Here is a 15,752-nt window from a genome sequence, read left to right as displayed (position 1 = left end):
ATGTACTCAACATTGAAATCATATTCAAATGTACTACACTAAACATGATGCTTTCCTTTCCAGTACAGCCACCTATGGCTTTCAGTATTTCTCTTCCTGGGGTCCCAGGTCAGAGACAGTCAAAGAAAGCATATTTCAGATAAGGATTTACTATATTTGGGGGGGGAAACTGAGTGTGCTATATCTTGTCAAAATGTAACACAGTACCTTGCTTTCTCCCCTAATAGTGTAGTTTGCACAACAACATTGGACCTGCAGTTTGGTTATTGGGTAACAGTAGATCTATAGTGCCATCTAGAGGTTAAAAATTGGGCATAGATACCAAGGCAATAACTGCTCTGCATATTAACACTCCTCATTCACACAACTTTTGGCAAGGCCCGCAGGAAACACGTTTTACAGTTTAAAGTGATTGATTAGTCCATTATGTGACCCCCAAAAATAAAACCAGTAGTACTGAACACATATCCATCTCATTAAATGCAATTTCACTTTTATCAGAAGTTGAAAAAAAAACCATGAACAGTAACATGCATTGTTTGGTTTAATATAGCTATGCTTTATTTATATTTTACAGTAATCACAAATCTTTGGCTATGTTCAGGATAATTCATCCAAAATGCAAGTCGTTGACATTGACCTGGTTGCCATCAATACCGTTCTGACACCTGTATAGCTGACACAACAGAAGCCCACTCACTACAAGATAGTTAGAGGTATTTTTGATATACCATTTTAGGAGGCCATGTAATATCACCATACAGTAGTTGCCTTTAATACTACATGCTCATGATTGTACTTGAAGCCTTACGATTAATTTGCACATTTCCTTTAAATGATGAAATACTACAATCAATGCTATGGTGCATTCCCTCCAGAATATATTATTTTTTAGAGCTCCCATTGCTCTCTAAAAGCGTTAACATCCACTTATTTATATCAACTAATTCCATTGGTTACTACTGCTGCTTTCCATTGAGTTTTATTAGAAAGAAAAATAATTGTCAGTGTAAATATTTCAAAAGAGAGAAGGCTTTGATCTAAAAAGGTGATCTATAAACACCAGTCAACTTCTTTCCTACAGGTTAAAAATCCTAATGATGGATTCAAAATGGAGCCATGTCATGATCCTGTATCTCTTAAGGCTTCGTCAAGGCATCTATGTGGTAGACACAGTAAACGTGGTATGAACTAATGATACAGCCAACATCAACTATCAGCCACAAACAAGAAAGGAATAAGAACAGGGGGATGCTGAGTAGTATTTTTCCTCAACTGATACAGGAGCAGTAAAGGACAAGTTCACTAATTTTGTTTTTTTTTAAAGAGCAAATTGACTTGTTTTTTTCCCCCAAGGGTTGTTGCAGCGCCTTCAGCACCTTTACATCCCACAGCTTTGACAAAAAGAGGGAAAAAAAGAATGACAAATAGGCTCTTACATATAGTAATGTAACCAACCAACTGTGGAATGTATGATAATCAACATAGTATATCAATATAATGTTATTCAGTTTTAAGAACAGTATTTATAATTCAGGTCTATGACTTTTACGTCATTATCCAGTATACAGCCTAGGCTACTTGGCTTCTGTCTTCTGTTCATAACTCAATGTGGAAGTTAATGACATCTTTTGTCTGTGTTAGTAACACATGGAGTGGTTGGTTTTTGGTTCATGCTGCAGTCAGAGCTGGAGACAAGGAAGAGGATGAGAGAGGTAGAAATATAAGAAGACAGGTGTTTTAGGAGTATAACTGTCAAAGGAGGATAAAGAATAAGAGGAACAGAAAGGAACAAACAGGGGTCTTAGTGCAGGATCTCCAGTAGGAGACGTTTGAAGTCTCCTCCACACTCAGAGTTCAGAGCTTCTTTCAGAGGAACATCATACTTCTCCAGGTACATCTCCTTAATGGTCTCCAGGTCAAACTGTTGGAAACAAACATTTACATGATCTTCTGGTTCTATAATTATCCTCGTATGACATTGATATGTTCTTATTTAGGAGGGCAAGTAGTAGTAGTCGTGGGTTGCACCTCTGTCTGGACATTGTTATGAACACAACCCATACTGGTGCCCAGTCATTCTCAACGAAAGACTTATCAAAATTACACGACAGCGGCCTGCAAATTCAATGATATTTCTCAAGAAATAAATGAAATGTCCTCAAATTTACTAGAGAGAGCTGGCCATTAGCTAGCAAAGTTTGTAAAATAAAACCTATTGCTAACGTTAGCTAGCTAAAATTCAGTGCCGTCCCCTCAATCTTAGCTAGCTAACGTTATACTGCATCTAAAGCCAATCTGACGACATCACAATGATAAAGATTTCCCCCTTTGAAAATGTCATCGTGTTTCCAAGCCACAGTAATGCACTTTAGACATATTTTTCAGTTGGGCATCAGTCCTAAAACATTGAAAACAATATTGTGAATAAAGGTGCAACCCATGGAGAGCTAAAGAGTAATATTCTGTGTCTCATGCCTTGATGTCATACCTCTGAGCGACCAACGATGATGCGGATGAGTGTGTCTTCGTCAGTGCCCGCCCCTTTCATTGCGGCGTTCAGGCGACGGGCAAAATAGAGCTGAGGGTTTTTGGCACAACGCACTGTAGAGAAAGAGATGTGCATGCAGACACAGATGAATACTTCCCTGTGTGCCTCACAGAGCAGAGGTGGAGGGGCACTTAAGTCTGACTCCAGCATTGGGTTCAATGTCATGGCAACTCAGTCAAAAAAACAAACAGGAAATGCCATGGTTCTGTTTACATTTGATGAATGAAAGTTACCTAATTTTGGAGTCTACCCACTATGCTATCGTCTCATGAGGAAGTCATGATTACTCCTTCAGTACTTGAAGTAATTTGCTTTATGTCACATTTACAACTAGTGGCAGTGAATGGTTTCACCCTCAGTCACCAATATTGAACAAAAATATAAAAACATAACATGAAACAATTTCACTGAGTTAGTTAATAAGAAAATCAGTCAATTTAAATAAATGTATTAGGCCCTAATCTATAGATTTCACATGACTGGAAGAGGCAGTGTGGGTATAGGTTCACCCACAGGGGAGCAAGGCCCAGCCAATCAGAATGAGTTTTCCCCACAAAAGGGATTTATTATGGACAGATATACTACTCAGTTTCATCAGCTGTCCAGGTGGCTGGTCTCAGGTGAAGCCGGATGTGGAGGTCCTGGGCTGGAGTGGTTACACATTTTAGCAGACGCTCTTATCCAGAGCGACTTACATGAACAATTAGGGTTAAGTACCTTGTTCAAGGGCACGTCGACAGATTTCTCACCTAGTCAGGTCAGAGACTGAAACCAACAACCTTTTCATTACTGACCCAATGCTCTTAAACCACTAGGCTACCTGCCGCCCCTACACATGGCCTGCAGTTGTGAGGCCGGTTGGACGTACTGCCAAATTCTCTAAAACGTTGTTCGAGGAATGGATTATCTTGGCAAAGGAGAAATGCTCACTAACAGGGATGTAAACAAATGGAGAAATATTTGTGTGCGTTATGGAACATTTCTGGGATCTTTTGGTGGTCCTTCTGTAGCTCAGTTGGTAGAGCATGGCGCTTGTAACGCCAGGGTAGTGGGTTCGATCCCCGGGACCACCCATACGTAGAATGTATGCACACATGACTGTAAGTCGCTTTGGATAAAAGCGTCTGCTAAATGGCATATATTATTTTATTTCAGCGCACAAAACCAACCCTTTACAACTCAGCAGTTTTTACCCCCAAGCCATAAGACTCCTGAACAGGTAATCAAATGGCTACCTGGACTATTTGCATTGTGTGCCCCCCTCCTTTTACACTGCTGCTACTCTCTGTTCATCTTATATGCAGTCACTAACTATGTACATGCTACCTGTACATACTACCTCAATTGGGCCGACCAACCAGTGCTCCCGCACAGTGGCAGACCAGGCTATCTGCATTGTGTCCCTCCACCCACCCCTCTTTTTTACACTACTGCTACTCTCCGTTTATCATATATGCATAGTCACTTTAACCATTTGTACATATGTACTTCAGCCTGACTAACCGGTGTCTGTATGTAGCCTTGCTACTTTATATAGCCTGTCTTTTTACTGTTTTTACCTACCTGTTGTTCAGCTAATACCTTTTTTGCACTATTGGTTTTGCACTATTGGCCTGCAAGTAAGCATTTCACTGTAAGGTCTACACCTGTTGTATTCAGCCCACGTGACAAACAAACGTGGATTTGTGTTTATATTTTTGTTCAGTGTATCTAACTCACAGGTAGTTAACAACCATGTAAAACACAGCCTTTAGAAATGACATACCCAGTGTGATGTAACACTCCTTTAAGGTCCCAGTGGCTTCGTTGTCAATGGCATCCAGGATCTCAGTCCCAGAGAGCTGAAGAGAACAAACAGGACAGTGAACACAGAATCAAGATGGTGATCCATTGGTCCATGTTCATACAGAGTACAAAACATAACTGACTACTGCCAGGCAATTTCCCCAAGTACTTAGAAGCGCTTCCATTTAAATGGCAAATGGTTTTATTTCCTTATTTTTAGAAAGTGGGGTAGTCCCACCCCTCACGCATCTGTTTATTGGATAGGACAGATCTGCAGCAGTATGTGGGATGGAGGCAGCGGCTTACGCCACTGGACCAACCTAGTAATAACGGTTATTTTCTTACTGTTGACTATTATTGTCAATTCAGAGAGTTGACAGAGTTAATGACCCCCCCAGTGGCAGGTGTACGTACTGTACATACCTGCTCATAGATCTTGAAGGTGGCCTGAAGCTGCAGGTAGTTCCTGTGTGTCAAAATGTAACTGAAGGTGGACTCGTCCGTTCCAAAACGACCCTCTCCTGCCTGACATCCACAAACAAAGACCAGAAGACACTTCATCAAGACCAGAATACACACAGGAAAGCACAGGGATACACAGTCAAAGTCAGTGCTTAGAAAAAAAAAGGAATTCTGGCTCGAGATCCATACACACAACTTGGATTTTTGCATAAATTCCACATTGATGTCAACAGCAGATTTACACGAAAGTAGTTAGTTACTCACGTTCCACAAGCGCTATTTGTTGAAATCTTACCTTCACCTTCATACTGATTCCTAGAGCATCATGAGGGGTTGATAGACATAAAACAAGAGCCTGGTACCGTACATAGTGAGAGCTCACCTCGAACATAGCGGTCGCATCCTGCTCGGCCAGTCCCTCGTCCACCTCGAAGCCTTCATCTCGGTTAGCCTATCAGGGTAGAAGGTAGAGAGAAGAGGGTGTGGGGTAAAGAGATGCGAAGGGAGAGTGAGGGGGACAAAGGATGCGACAGACCGAGTAAGAGTGAAAGAGCAGGTCTGGGAGGAATCAACCTATCAAGCGAAGGTATGATGTGATGCCGCTTTGTTGACTCACAGGGAAGGTTTTCCCAAACCAAAATACTGTTTCCTGTTTCCCCGTTCTTTTAACTTTCATACCTAGCAGTCATTCTTATCAAAATGAATTTACATAGTCATTGTGATAGGATTGAGGGGATATGAGTCACGCATCTTTTAGTGCAGGGGAAGTGGGAAGCGGGTGGGGAAAGAGTGGGCACAAGGCCCACAGACTGGCCTCCCAATGGGGAACACCTCCAGTTGATGTCGTGTCGCCTTGTCACGTGATCAATTGGCGCAAAATGTGTATATTTGACATGTACTTTAAGCATAGAATATCACCCTGTCTACCTGCAGAAGAGATATCAGGAGGTTCTTGACATCTCCACTGGTGTCATCCTCAATGTCAGCCACAAGGTCACGTTTGTTCACTGGAGGGTAAACAAATGGGTCTCACTGTAGAGGTCATTCCAGATGTACAGTACCAGTCAAAAGTTTGGACACACCTACTAATTCAAGGGTCTTTTTACACATTTACATTGTAGAATAGTGAAGATATCAAAACTGAAATAACACATAAGGAATCATGCAGTAATCAACAAAGTGTTCATTTTTTATTTGAGATTCTTCAAAGTAGCCAACCTTTGCCTTAGCTTGGCATTCTCTCAACCAGCTTCATGACTTAGTCACCTGTAATGCTTTTCAGTTACCAGGTATGCCTTGTTTAAAAGTCAATTTGTGGAATTTTCCTTCTTAATGCATTTGAGCCAATGTGTTGTGACAGTAGGTATAGCATGCAGAAGATGGTCTTTTAAGAAATAGGGCTAAGTCCATGTTATGTCAAGAACAGCTAAAATAAGCAAATAGAAACGACAGTCCATCATTACTTTAAGACATGAAGGTCAGTCAATACTGAATTTTTAAAACTTTCTTCAAGTGCAGTCGCAAAAACCATAATCCGCTAAGAAACTGGCTCTCATGAGGGCTGCCACAGACTTACCACTGCTGCAGAGGATAAGTTCATTAGAGTTGCCAGCCTCAGAAATTGCAGGCCAATAAAATGCTTCAGTTGAAGTAACAGACACATCAACTGTTCAGAGGAGACTGTGTGAATCAGGCCTTCATGGTCAAATTGCTGCAAAGAAACCACTACTAAAGGACACCAATAAGATGATAATTGCTTGGGCCAAGAAACACACGCAATTGACATTAGACCGGTAGAAAGCTGTCCTTTGGTCTGATGAGTCCAAATTTGAGATTCTCCCACCGTGTCTTTGAGAGACGCAGAGTAGGTGAAAGGATGATCTCCGCATGTGTGGTTCCCACCGTGAAGCATGGAGGTGGTGTGATGGTGTGGGGGTGCTTTGCTGGTGACACTGTCTGATTTATTTAGAATTCAAGGCACACTTAACCAGCATGGCAACCACAGCAATATGCCAGCCCATCTGGTGTGTGCTTAGTGGGACTATCATTTGTAAAAGGACAATGACCCAACACACCTCCAGGCTGTTTAAGGGCTATTTGACCAAGGAGAGTGATGAGTGCTGCATCAGATGACCTGGCCTCCACAGTCAGACATCAACCCAATTGAGATGGTTGGGGATGAGAGGACAGCAGAGTGAAGGAAAAGCAGCCAACAAGTGCTCAGCATATGTGGGAACTCCTTCAAGACTGTTGGAAAATCATTCCAGGTGAAGCTCGTTGAGAGAATGCCAATAATGTGCAAAACTGTCATTAAGGCAAAGGGTGGCTACTTTGAAGAATCTAAAATATATTAGGATTTGTACAACACTTTTTTGGTTACTACATGATTCCATAGTTTACATCTTCACTATTACTCCACAATGTAGAAAAAGTAAAAAAGAAAAACACCATTTCAGATGTGTTCGGAAAACAAAGTAGCAACAAATGAAGACAAAAGTTCACAAAACCAAATAATGGGATGTCAAAACACAATACTATGAAAGGACAGCAATTTGAGAATAATGAATTCAATATCACAACAGCATGGAATGTATCAATAATTGCCTTGACAGACATTGGGCCAGCATATTTTAAGGGGGTAAACAGTGTCACGTTTCAGCGACAGTTTGCAGATTTCCCAAAAGCTCCAACATTACTCTAAAATGAATTTATGATGTCATGTCTAAATCTCCACCAGGGAACGAGAGAGGGAAAACGTAACCGATTCCACTGTGATTCATCCTAGTGACTCACAACAAATACAAGAATACTGGTTGCGTGTGGGTTGACTGACCATATTCTGGACCATAAAATGTATTATGAAGTCCTGGCTAAAAATACTTACCCTGGGCATACGCCTCCTGGCAAGTCAGGATCTCCTGTTGGGAGAGAGTCAGGGAATAAGAGTCATTCTGCTTTAGAATTTCTGTTTTCATTCACTAAATAATAATAATATTTTTTACATTTTTTTTATTTAACGAGGCAAGTCCGTTAAGAATTTTTATTTTCAACGAAAGCCTAGGAACAGTGGTTTAACTGCCTGTTCAGGGGCAGCTTGGGGGTTTGAGCTTGCAACCTTCCGGTTACTAGTCCAACGCTCTAACCACTAGGCTACCCTACCTCCCCTGCTCTTTGTCAAAAAAACAAGTAAGTTGGACAGGTAACGAACGATCTGTTGAACAGTATTGTGACAGGTGAAATGGACCTGCTGAACAGCATTGCTTGTCATTATCGTGCGATTACATTCCTGCAGAGTGCAGATTTGACAGTCCAAAGCAATGCTAGTTGGGCCAATAAACCCATACCCGATAAGCCTTTAGTCAAGAATAATTCATCTTCTGCACATCCTACCATTCCAGTGCTTAATTGCTATATTGTAATTACTTTTCCACCATGGCCTATTTATTGCCTTGCCTCTTATCCTACCTCATTTTCACATGCAGTGTATACTGTATTATTGATTGTATGTTTGTTTATTCCATGTGTATTCTGTGTTGTGTGTGTCGAACTGCTATGCTTTATCTTGGCCAGGTCGCAGTTGCAAATGAGAACTACTTCCCAACTAGGCTAGCTGGTTAAATAATGGTAAAATAAAATAAAAAAAGGAGACCCAATTGGCTTAATGGTCCAGTAACAACATACCTGATTGGTGCTGGTGCACAGGATCTCCACCAGAACATCCTCGTCGGTGCCCGCCCCTTTCATGGCCTTCCTCAGCTCCTTGGCAGAGTAGATGTGGGGCGGATCTAGCATGGCCACAATGGCCATCTCAAAACTACCAGTCAGCTCCTTCTTCAACACCTCCTCCAACTCCTTAGTATGGACAATACATAGAACAGATGGTTCTCAAAAAGTCTTTCCTTGTGGTAACACACCTGCTGCTGTCACATGTCTGCTTCCCCACCAAAGACCAAGGGTTCAATCCCCGTATCCTCCTGTCTAGATAAAAGTACACATTTATAAAAAGGACAGTGGAATTCCACTCTTGTTTAAACAAGTTCTGACCTCGATTCCTATATAAAAAAATATATATTTCAAGGAGGCAAGCAAAGCAGAATATAGAAATCTAGGAGGGGAAATTCTGTACAATGGCATCAACATAAAATTTGTTTTTTTTTATACACATGTTAGTATTTCCATCACTCATTCCCCATGCTAACTCAACATTCAGGACATCCATCTTGTGATCCAAAAGGTATTTCTCCCCAACAACTCAAATGAAAAACAGTTGGACTCTGCATTTCACATAAAAACGGTCTTAATGCCGAGTCTACGGATGAGAAACGACTCACGTCGTCATACTTCTCGAAGTACGCGTGCTTGATTTCCAAGCGCTGTGCTGATGAACGATTGGCCAGGATCTCAATGATGGCCTCCTCATCCGTCCCTGTGGAGAGGAATCAGAAAGACATTTAAAAACAAATAAGGTTACAAACAGTTGATCTGTGAATACTCAAAACAATCCATTGATGGTGTCAATAAACATAATAAAAAATGTATATTGTCCCATTATCATTGTATAATCCATTGATTGTTACATCGCTGCATAATTGACTCATATTGCTGGATACATAGTGATCAGGTCACTTTATTTCTAATCAGATGGATGATGTCATGCATCTATCTGATGTGCAAGTAAACACATCCATGACCCTATGCCATGACCCTATGCCATGACCCTATGCAAGGGCCTACAGACACTAACGACAAGTTCCTGTACTAATCCTCAGTACTGCTGTTCTACATTCTGCCCCTTCTAATCAGGAACTGATCCAGACCTAGACATTGCTCTGGCCAATCACTAACATGGATTAATCAATTCCTTAGGGAGACAAGAAAAAACGACCCCCTACTATAGACCTCAAGGCTCGGGTTTGAGAATCCTGTAGCCTTTGGCCTAAATTAATGCTTGAATGGAATATTGTGATTGAACGGGAATATACGAGTCCACACACTTACCCAAACCTTTGCAGGATTTGCGAATGGCCTTGATATCAGCCACAACATCGAAATCCTCATAGGGGGTAATAGTTGGCTATGGGAAAATATTCAGAATCAGGACACCCAAATGACACTAATATAACATACAAAAATATGCTCTCCCATGATATCATATCTGTCTCAAATAACGATAGGTCTATGCCACATAATTCATCCTAAAAATGAAACAGTCTTTTCGGTATAGATCATGCGAGAAAGACTTCTCTTCATGGTTGAGTACAGTAGACTACATTCCCCTCCGTCCCTAGTCTAGCAAAAGGGTGCAGTCTCTGTGCGCTGAGTCATGGGGCAAATGCATATTGCTACAAAGCTACTTAGGCGCCAGCCTCCCTCCCTCTTCCTCGCTCAGCCTCCCCAAAGACAATGCAACCGTATTGATCATTGAGTGGGGAGCATTTCTGAGAGATTCCAGGGAGAAGCAGCCTACTCAAACTGCCACGCGCCTAACACGCATTTGATATACAGTCGGGTTGACATATGAATGGTCCTGCTGTGCATAGCCTACGTTTATAACAGGCTATGATAAACAGCAAGATATTTAATGGATAAATTATGCTCAACGCATACACAAATCATATATGAAAGCTAACCATTTACATACATTTTCTAAAAACGGACATTTTAAAAGCTTTAAAATTATTTGATAAACAATAGCAGTGTGATGTGCCATTTAGCTTAATTGTTTTTACATTGTAACATAATATAAATAACTATATCTTTGACATGTAGATTGAGTCAGTCGAGTGGTACCTAGACGCATTTAAAATGAGCGTTTATTTTCGTTTACTTTCCGGCTACACTGTACAATAGCATCAAATAGGCTACTAGGCAGAGAAAGTCAACAAAAGCTGATAACGCACTTAAAAAGAAAATTGTCCAAAAACTTAGCACTCACTTGGACGTTGCCCATGTTGCAGTTCTTGTTTTCAATCCAGCGAAGATGATGTACAGTGTCGGGTCAGTCAACGTCCTCCTCGCTCGTCACCCTTTAAGAAGTCGCTTCTGCACACGAAGGACCAGCCCTGCCAGCATAGCTGACGTCACCAGCCTTTATCAATCTGGTAGGCTAATTACGACACTGCTGAAAGCGTTTAGTGATCATCCTATCTAGCTACTTAATTTGAATCATTTCGGTTTGTGTACTATGATTTAGTGAATTAAAACCATTTATTTAAACTGTATAACATAAGAAGTATAGGCTACTACTTTTATATTGAATTGAAATCAACTAATGGTGTTAAGAATGAACAAAAATTCAGGCGATAGGACAAGATTTGAACGCTGTTCCCTACTAACTCAACTAGCACAGCTGCAACACATTGCTAATCAGCCTCCACACCTGTCCTCACTCTCCGTAATCACCACTGCCACCCTACTTAAACCTGGTCAAACTAACGTTCCCCCTCTGTGTTCTGTAATGCATGGCACTGTTTGTTACTAGCATGATCAAGTTTTGCATGACCCCTTCTGTCTAAAATCTCGTAGGTTCCTCCAAGGATTTCGGCTTCATCTGACCCAATTCTCATTCCCTTCCTGAATCCTTCTGACATCCATTACATTTCTTTAAATAAATATTCTAAACCCATTTCAATGTATGGTCCTTAAACTTGTCAAATCAAAAAAATAATCACAGCTGAATTGGATTTATATTATATTTCTTAATGTGCTTTCAGGTTACTCCAGACAGACTATAATCTATATAATCTATTTTCAGACTATGGCATTATTTGGAATGTTTCATGAGCTGAAATAAGTAATCACAAATGTTCCATATGCACGAGAAAATTTATCTCATATGTTGTGCACACATTTGTTTATATCCCTATTATTTCTCCTTTGCCAAGATAATACATCTACTTTACAGGTGTGGCATATCAAGTTGATATCAACAAGCTGATTAAACAGCATGCTCATTACACAGGTGCACCTTGTGCTTGGGGAAAATAAAAGGCCATTTAAAAAAATGTGCAGTTTTGTCAAACAACACAATGTCGTAGATGTCTCAAGTTTTGAGGGAGCGTGCAATTGGCATGCTGACCTTAGGAATGCCCACTAGAGCTGTTGTCCGATAGAGAAATTAAGATTTAATTATCATCAACGTAGTTTAAGATAATTTGTCAGTAAGTCTCCAACCAGTCTCACAGCCACATACCATGTGTAACCACACCAGCCCGGGACCTCCACATCCGGCTTTTTCACCTGCGGGATCGTCTGAGGGGGGGAGGGGGTAGGAAAGTCCTTTTGTGGGGAAACAGGAATTGTGCTTGGCTGGGACCTGGCTCCCCAGTGGGTGGGTCTATGCCCTCCCAGGCCCACACATTGCTGCACCCCTGCCCAGTGCATAGATTAGGGCAGGGTTTTATTTACTTGTTTTAATTGTAACAGTAAATATTTTGAAATTGTTGCATGTCACATTTATATTTTTTGTTCAGTACACATTGAAATCATGCATAATATAACAAAGAATTAACATCTGTCAATGTGAGACGAAACCTTATCAGCAATCGTTATATGATACATGTATTTCTGTTCTGGAGATAAAATGTAAGATTTTTATTACAAAAAAAAGAAAGGGTTACAGTGTATGACATATGACAGGAGTTTACAGTAGTTTTCAGGCAGTCAAATTTAGTATTTCATATTACAGTACACCTACTGTAATAAAAATATGGTATCAAAGCAAGTACTGTATAATGACACACACTACAAAAACCCTAAAATGGACGGTATTTTACTGTAAAAAAAAGTAAACACTACCGTAATCAGAATGAATCAATGAAATTCATTGATGAGAGGGATTTGTATTTCACAGTATTTTACTGTATTGACAAGGGATTGGTGCAAGCAGGTTGGTTTGCTAAGTAGAGTGTTTACAGCATATGAATGAATATTTGGAGGCACTTTTAAAGGCCTTTAACAAAGGCTTCCAAACTGGCAACGACCACAGGGCAAAACAGACCAAAAAGACATGGCAAAATGCTCAACCATTTAAGGTTCAAGACTGGCTGCCACTTCAATCTGTCCCCTATACATTTTCTATTGATGGGGGCACTGTAATCACATAAAAGATAAATTGGTAAAGCATTCTCACTCACGGATGCAACAAATATAGCTTCTTACGAATCACGCTTCAAAATACCTTGCACCCGCTAGTGATCAAAAGGCTCTCCAAAGATACAGTATGCTACTTGTATTAGGTGTGGTTGAATTACAGCACCATTAAAAATACAGCAAGTCTTTCCCCGCCCACAACATTTTCCCACAATGCAGCATGCTGGAGTAAAATGTTTCAAAGTATTTTACTGTTGATAATGCCCTAAATTACTCTATTAATAAAATAAATCTGTTACAGTGTAGATTATGTAATAAAATGGACTAACTCCTAATAAACAAATAAGCATAACCACCATCATTTACACACAAGTAGAAAAGACAAAGCCTCTGGTGTTTATTGTTAGAACACAAAGTAACTACAGTCCCTCTCTGTAATCAGCTTTGAACCTGCACTACAGCCTACAGTCTCTCTGTAATCAGCATTGACCCTGCACTACAGCCCACAGTCTCTCTGTAATCAGCTTTGAACCTGCACTACAGCCCACAGTCTCTCTCTGTTTTTTAATTTTTTAATTTGACCTTTATTTAACCAGGCAAGTCAGTTAAGAACATATTCTTATTTTCAATGACGGCCTGGGAACAGTGGGTTAACTGCCTGTTCAGGGGCAGAACGACAGCTCGGGGTGTTTGAACTCGCAACCTTCCGGTTACTAGTCCAACGCTCTAACCACTAGGCTACCCTGCCGCCCCTCTGTATTCAGCTTTGAACTAGTACTGACCAGATGCATGTCATTCTCTGAAATATAGTATTTTTTATTATATTATAATATCAACACATATTCAATATATGTTCAGTATATTCAATATTTAATCATTCAATGCGCTGGATTAAATGTCTAAAAATGTAAGGGTTTTTACAAGTTTGCCATCTGTTAGACTCAAGTATAATTTATTATGTTGGGACTTCATTAGTTTGATATTAGACACCTAATAAAATTGTAATCTGTACAATAATTTATGGATTGTGAGAAAGTGCCATTATAAGACTTGTCCCCCCTTAAAGGGGGCTCATTCAAACACATGACAAATTAACACATTTGTTTCCTTATTGATAGCAGTCTATCGTCAAGGAGAGATTGCTATCCACCCTGTAGTCTTGTTTACTTTGTCACTGCCAAAAATATGATAATTTTATAACCAAAAGTCAATGTTCCCCAAAGTACCATCCTTCAGATTCCATTTCCCAAATAATATCAAACTAACTTCAAACAACAACACAATCACTTTCAGAGACTTTGAAATGACTTGGGTTTGAAATACAGGCCCTGCATACAATAGGTATACACTGAGTGTACAAAACCTTAAGAATACATTTCTAATTATTGATATGCACCCACGTTTGTCCTCAGAACAGCCTCAACTCGTTGGGGTATGGACTACAAGGTGTCAAAAACGTTCCACAGGGATGCTGGCCCATGTTGACTCCAATGCTTCCCACAGTTTTGTCAAGTTTGGCTGCATATCATTTGTGTAGTGGACCATTACTGATACACACAGTAAACCCAGCAGCATTGCGGTTCTTGACACAAACCGGTGCGCCTGGCACCTACTACCATACCCTGTTCAAAGGCACTTAAACCTTTGTCTTGCTCATTCACCCTCTGAATGGCACACATCCACAATCCATGTCTCAATTGTCTCAAGGCTTCATTTTTTAAATGGGCTCCTCACCTTCATCTACACTGATCCTTCCTGTTTGGCCCTGTCCGGGGGTGTCCTCGGATGGGGCCACAGTGTCTCCTATCCCCTCCTGTCTCAGCCTCCAGTATTTATGCTGCAGTAGTTTGTGTCGGGGTGCTAGGGTCAGTTTGTTATATCTGGAGTACTTCTCCTGTCCTAATTCGGTGTCCTGTGTGAATCTAAGTTTGCGTTCTCTAATTCTCTCCTTCTTTCTTTCTCTCTCTCGGAGGACCTGAGCCCTAGGACCATGCCCCAGGACTACCTGACATGATGACTCCTTGCTGTCCCCAGTCCACCTGGCCATGCTGCTGCTCCAGTTTCAACTGACCTGAGCCCTAGGACCATGCCCCAGGACTACCTGACATGATGACTCCTTGCTGTCCCCAGTCCACCTGGCCATGCTGCTGCTCCAGTTTCAACTGTTCTGCCTTACTATTATTCGACCATGCTGGTCATTTATGAACATTTGAACATCTTGGCCATGTTCTGTTATAATCTCCACCCGGCACAGCCAGAAGAGGACGGGCCACCCCACATATGCTCTCTCTAATTCTCTCTTTCTTTCTTTCTCTCTCTCGGAGGACCTGAGCCCTAGGACCGTGCCCCAGGACTACCTGACATGATGACTCCTTGCTGTCCCCGGTCCACTTGACTGTGCTGCTGCTCCAGTTTCAACAGTTCTGCCTTGTTATTATTCAACCATGCTGGTCATTTATGAACATTTGAACATCTTGGCCATGTTCTGTTATAATCTCCACCCGGCACAGCCAGAAGAGGACGGGCCACCCCACATATGCTCTCTCTAATTCTCTCTTTCTTTCTTTCTCTCTCTCGGAGGACCTGAGCCCTAGGACCGTGCCCCAGGACTACCTGACATGATGACTCCTTGCTGTCCCCGGTCCACTTGACTGTGCTGCTGCTCCAGTTTCAACTGTTCTGCCTTGTTATTATTCAACCATGCTGGTCATTTATGAACATTTGAACATCTTGGCCATGTTCTGTTATAATCTCCACCCGGCACAGCCAGAAGAGGACTGGCCACCCCACATAGCCTGGTTCCTCTCTAGGTTTCTTCCTAGGTTTTGGCCTTTCTAGGGAGTTTTTCCTAGCCACCATGCTT

General features: G+C 41.2%; 1 protein-coding gene across 1 annotated transcript; it reads right to left on the bottom strand.

Moving 5' to 3' along the window:
• Positions 1-535: 535 nt before the first annotated feature.
• On the bottom strand, positions 536-10,894 carry anxa13l (annexin A13, like). Its single transcript, XM_035759580.2, has 11 exons — positions 10,734-10,894; positions 9,797-9,872; positions 9,130-9,224; positions 8,480-8,650; positions 7,683-7,716; positions 5,726-5,805; positions 5,181-5,249; positions 4,760-4,861; positions 4,317-4,392; positions 2,492-2,604; positions 536-1,924 (listed from the first exon to the last, which is right to left on the bottom strand). The coding sequence occupies exons 1-11, from the start codon at positions 10,746-10,748 to the stop codon at positions 1,805-1,807; spliced, it is 951 nt and encodes a 316-aa protein (XP_035615473.1). The 5' UTR covers positions 10,749-10,894; the 3' UTR covers positions 536-1,804.
• Positions 10,895-15,752: the final 4,858 nt, after the last annotated feature.

Source organism: Oncorhynchus keta, chromosome 15, assembly GCF_023373465.1.
Source record: "Oncorhynchus keta strain PuntledgeMale-10-30-2019 chromosome 15, Oket_V2, whole genome shotgun sequence".
Lineage (NCBI taxonomy): Eukaryota > Metazoa > Chordata > Actinopteri > Salmoniformes > Salmonidae > Oncorhynchus > Oncorhynchus keta.
This window is presented reverse-complemented; position numbering and strand designations above follow the sequence as displayed.

Excerpts from the sequence above, each read along its gene's own strand:
- anxa13l (XM_035759580.2), bottom strand. Across the intron at positions 5,250-5,725 it reads TCCTGATATCTCTTCTGCAG|GCTAACCGAGATGAAGGCTT; the intron begins GTAGACAGGGTG and ends CTACCCTGATAG. Across the intron at positions 2,605-4,316 it reads GGAGTGTTACATCACACTGG|TGCGTTGTGCCAAAAACCCT; the intron begins GTATGTCATTTC and ends CTTTCTCTACAG.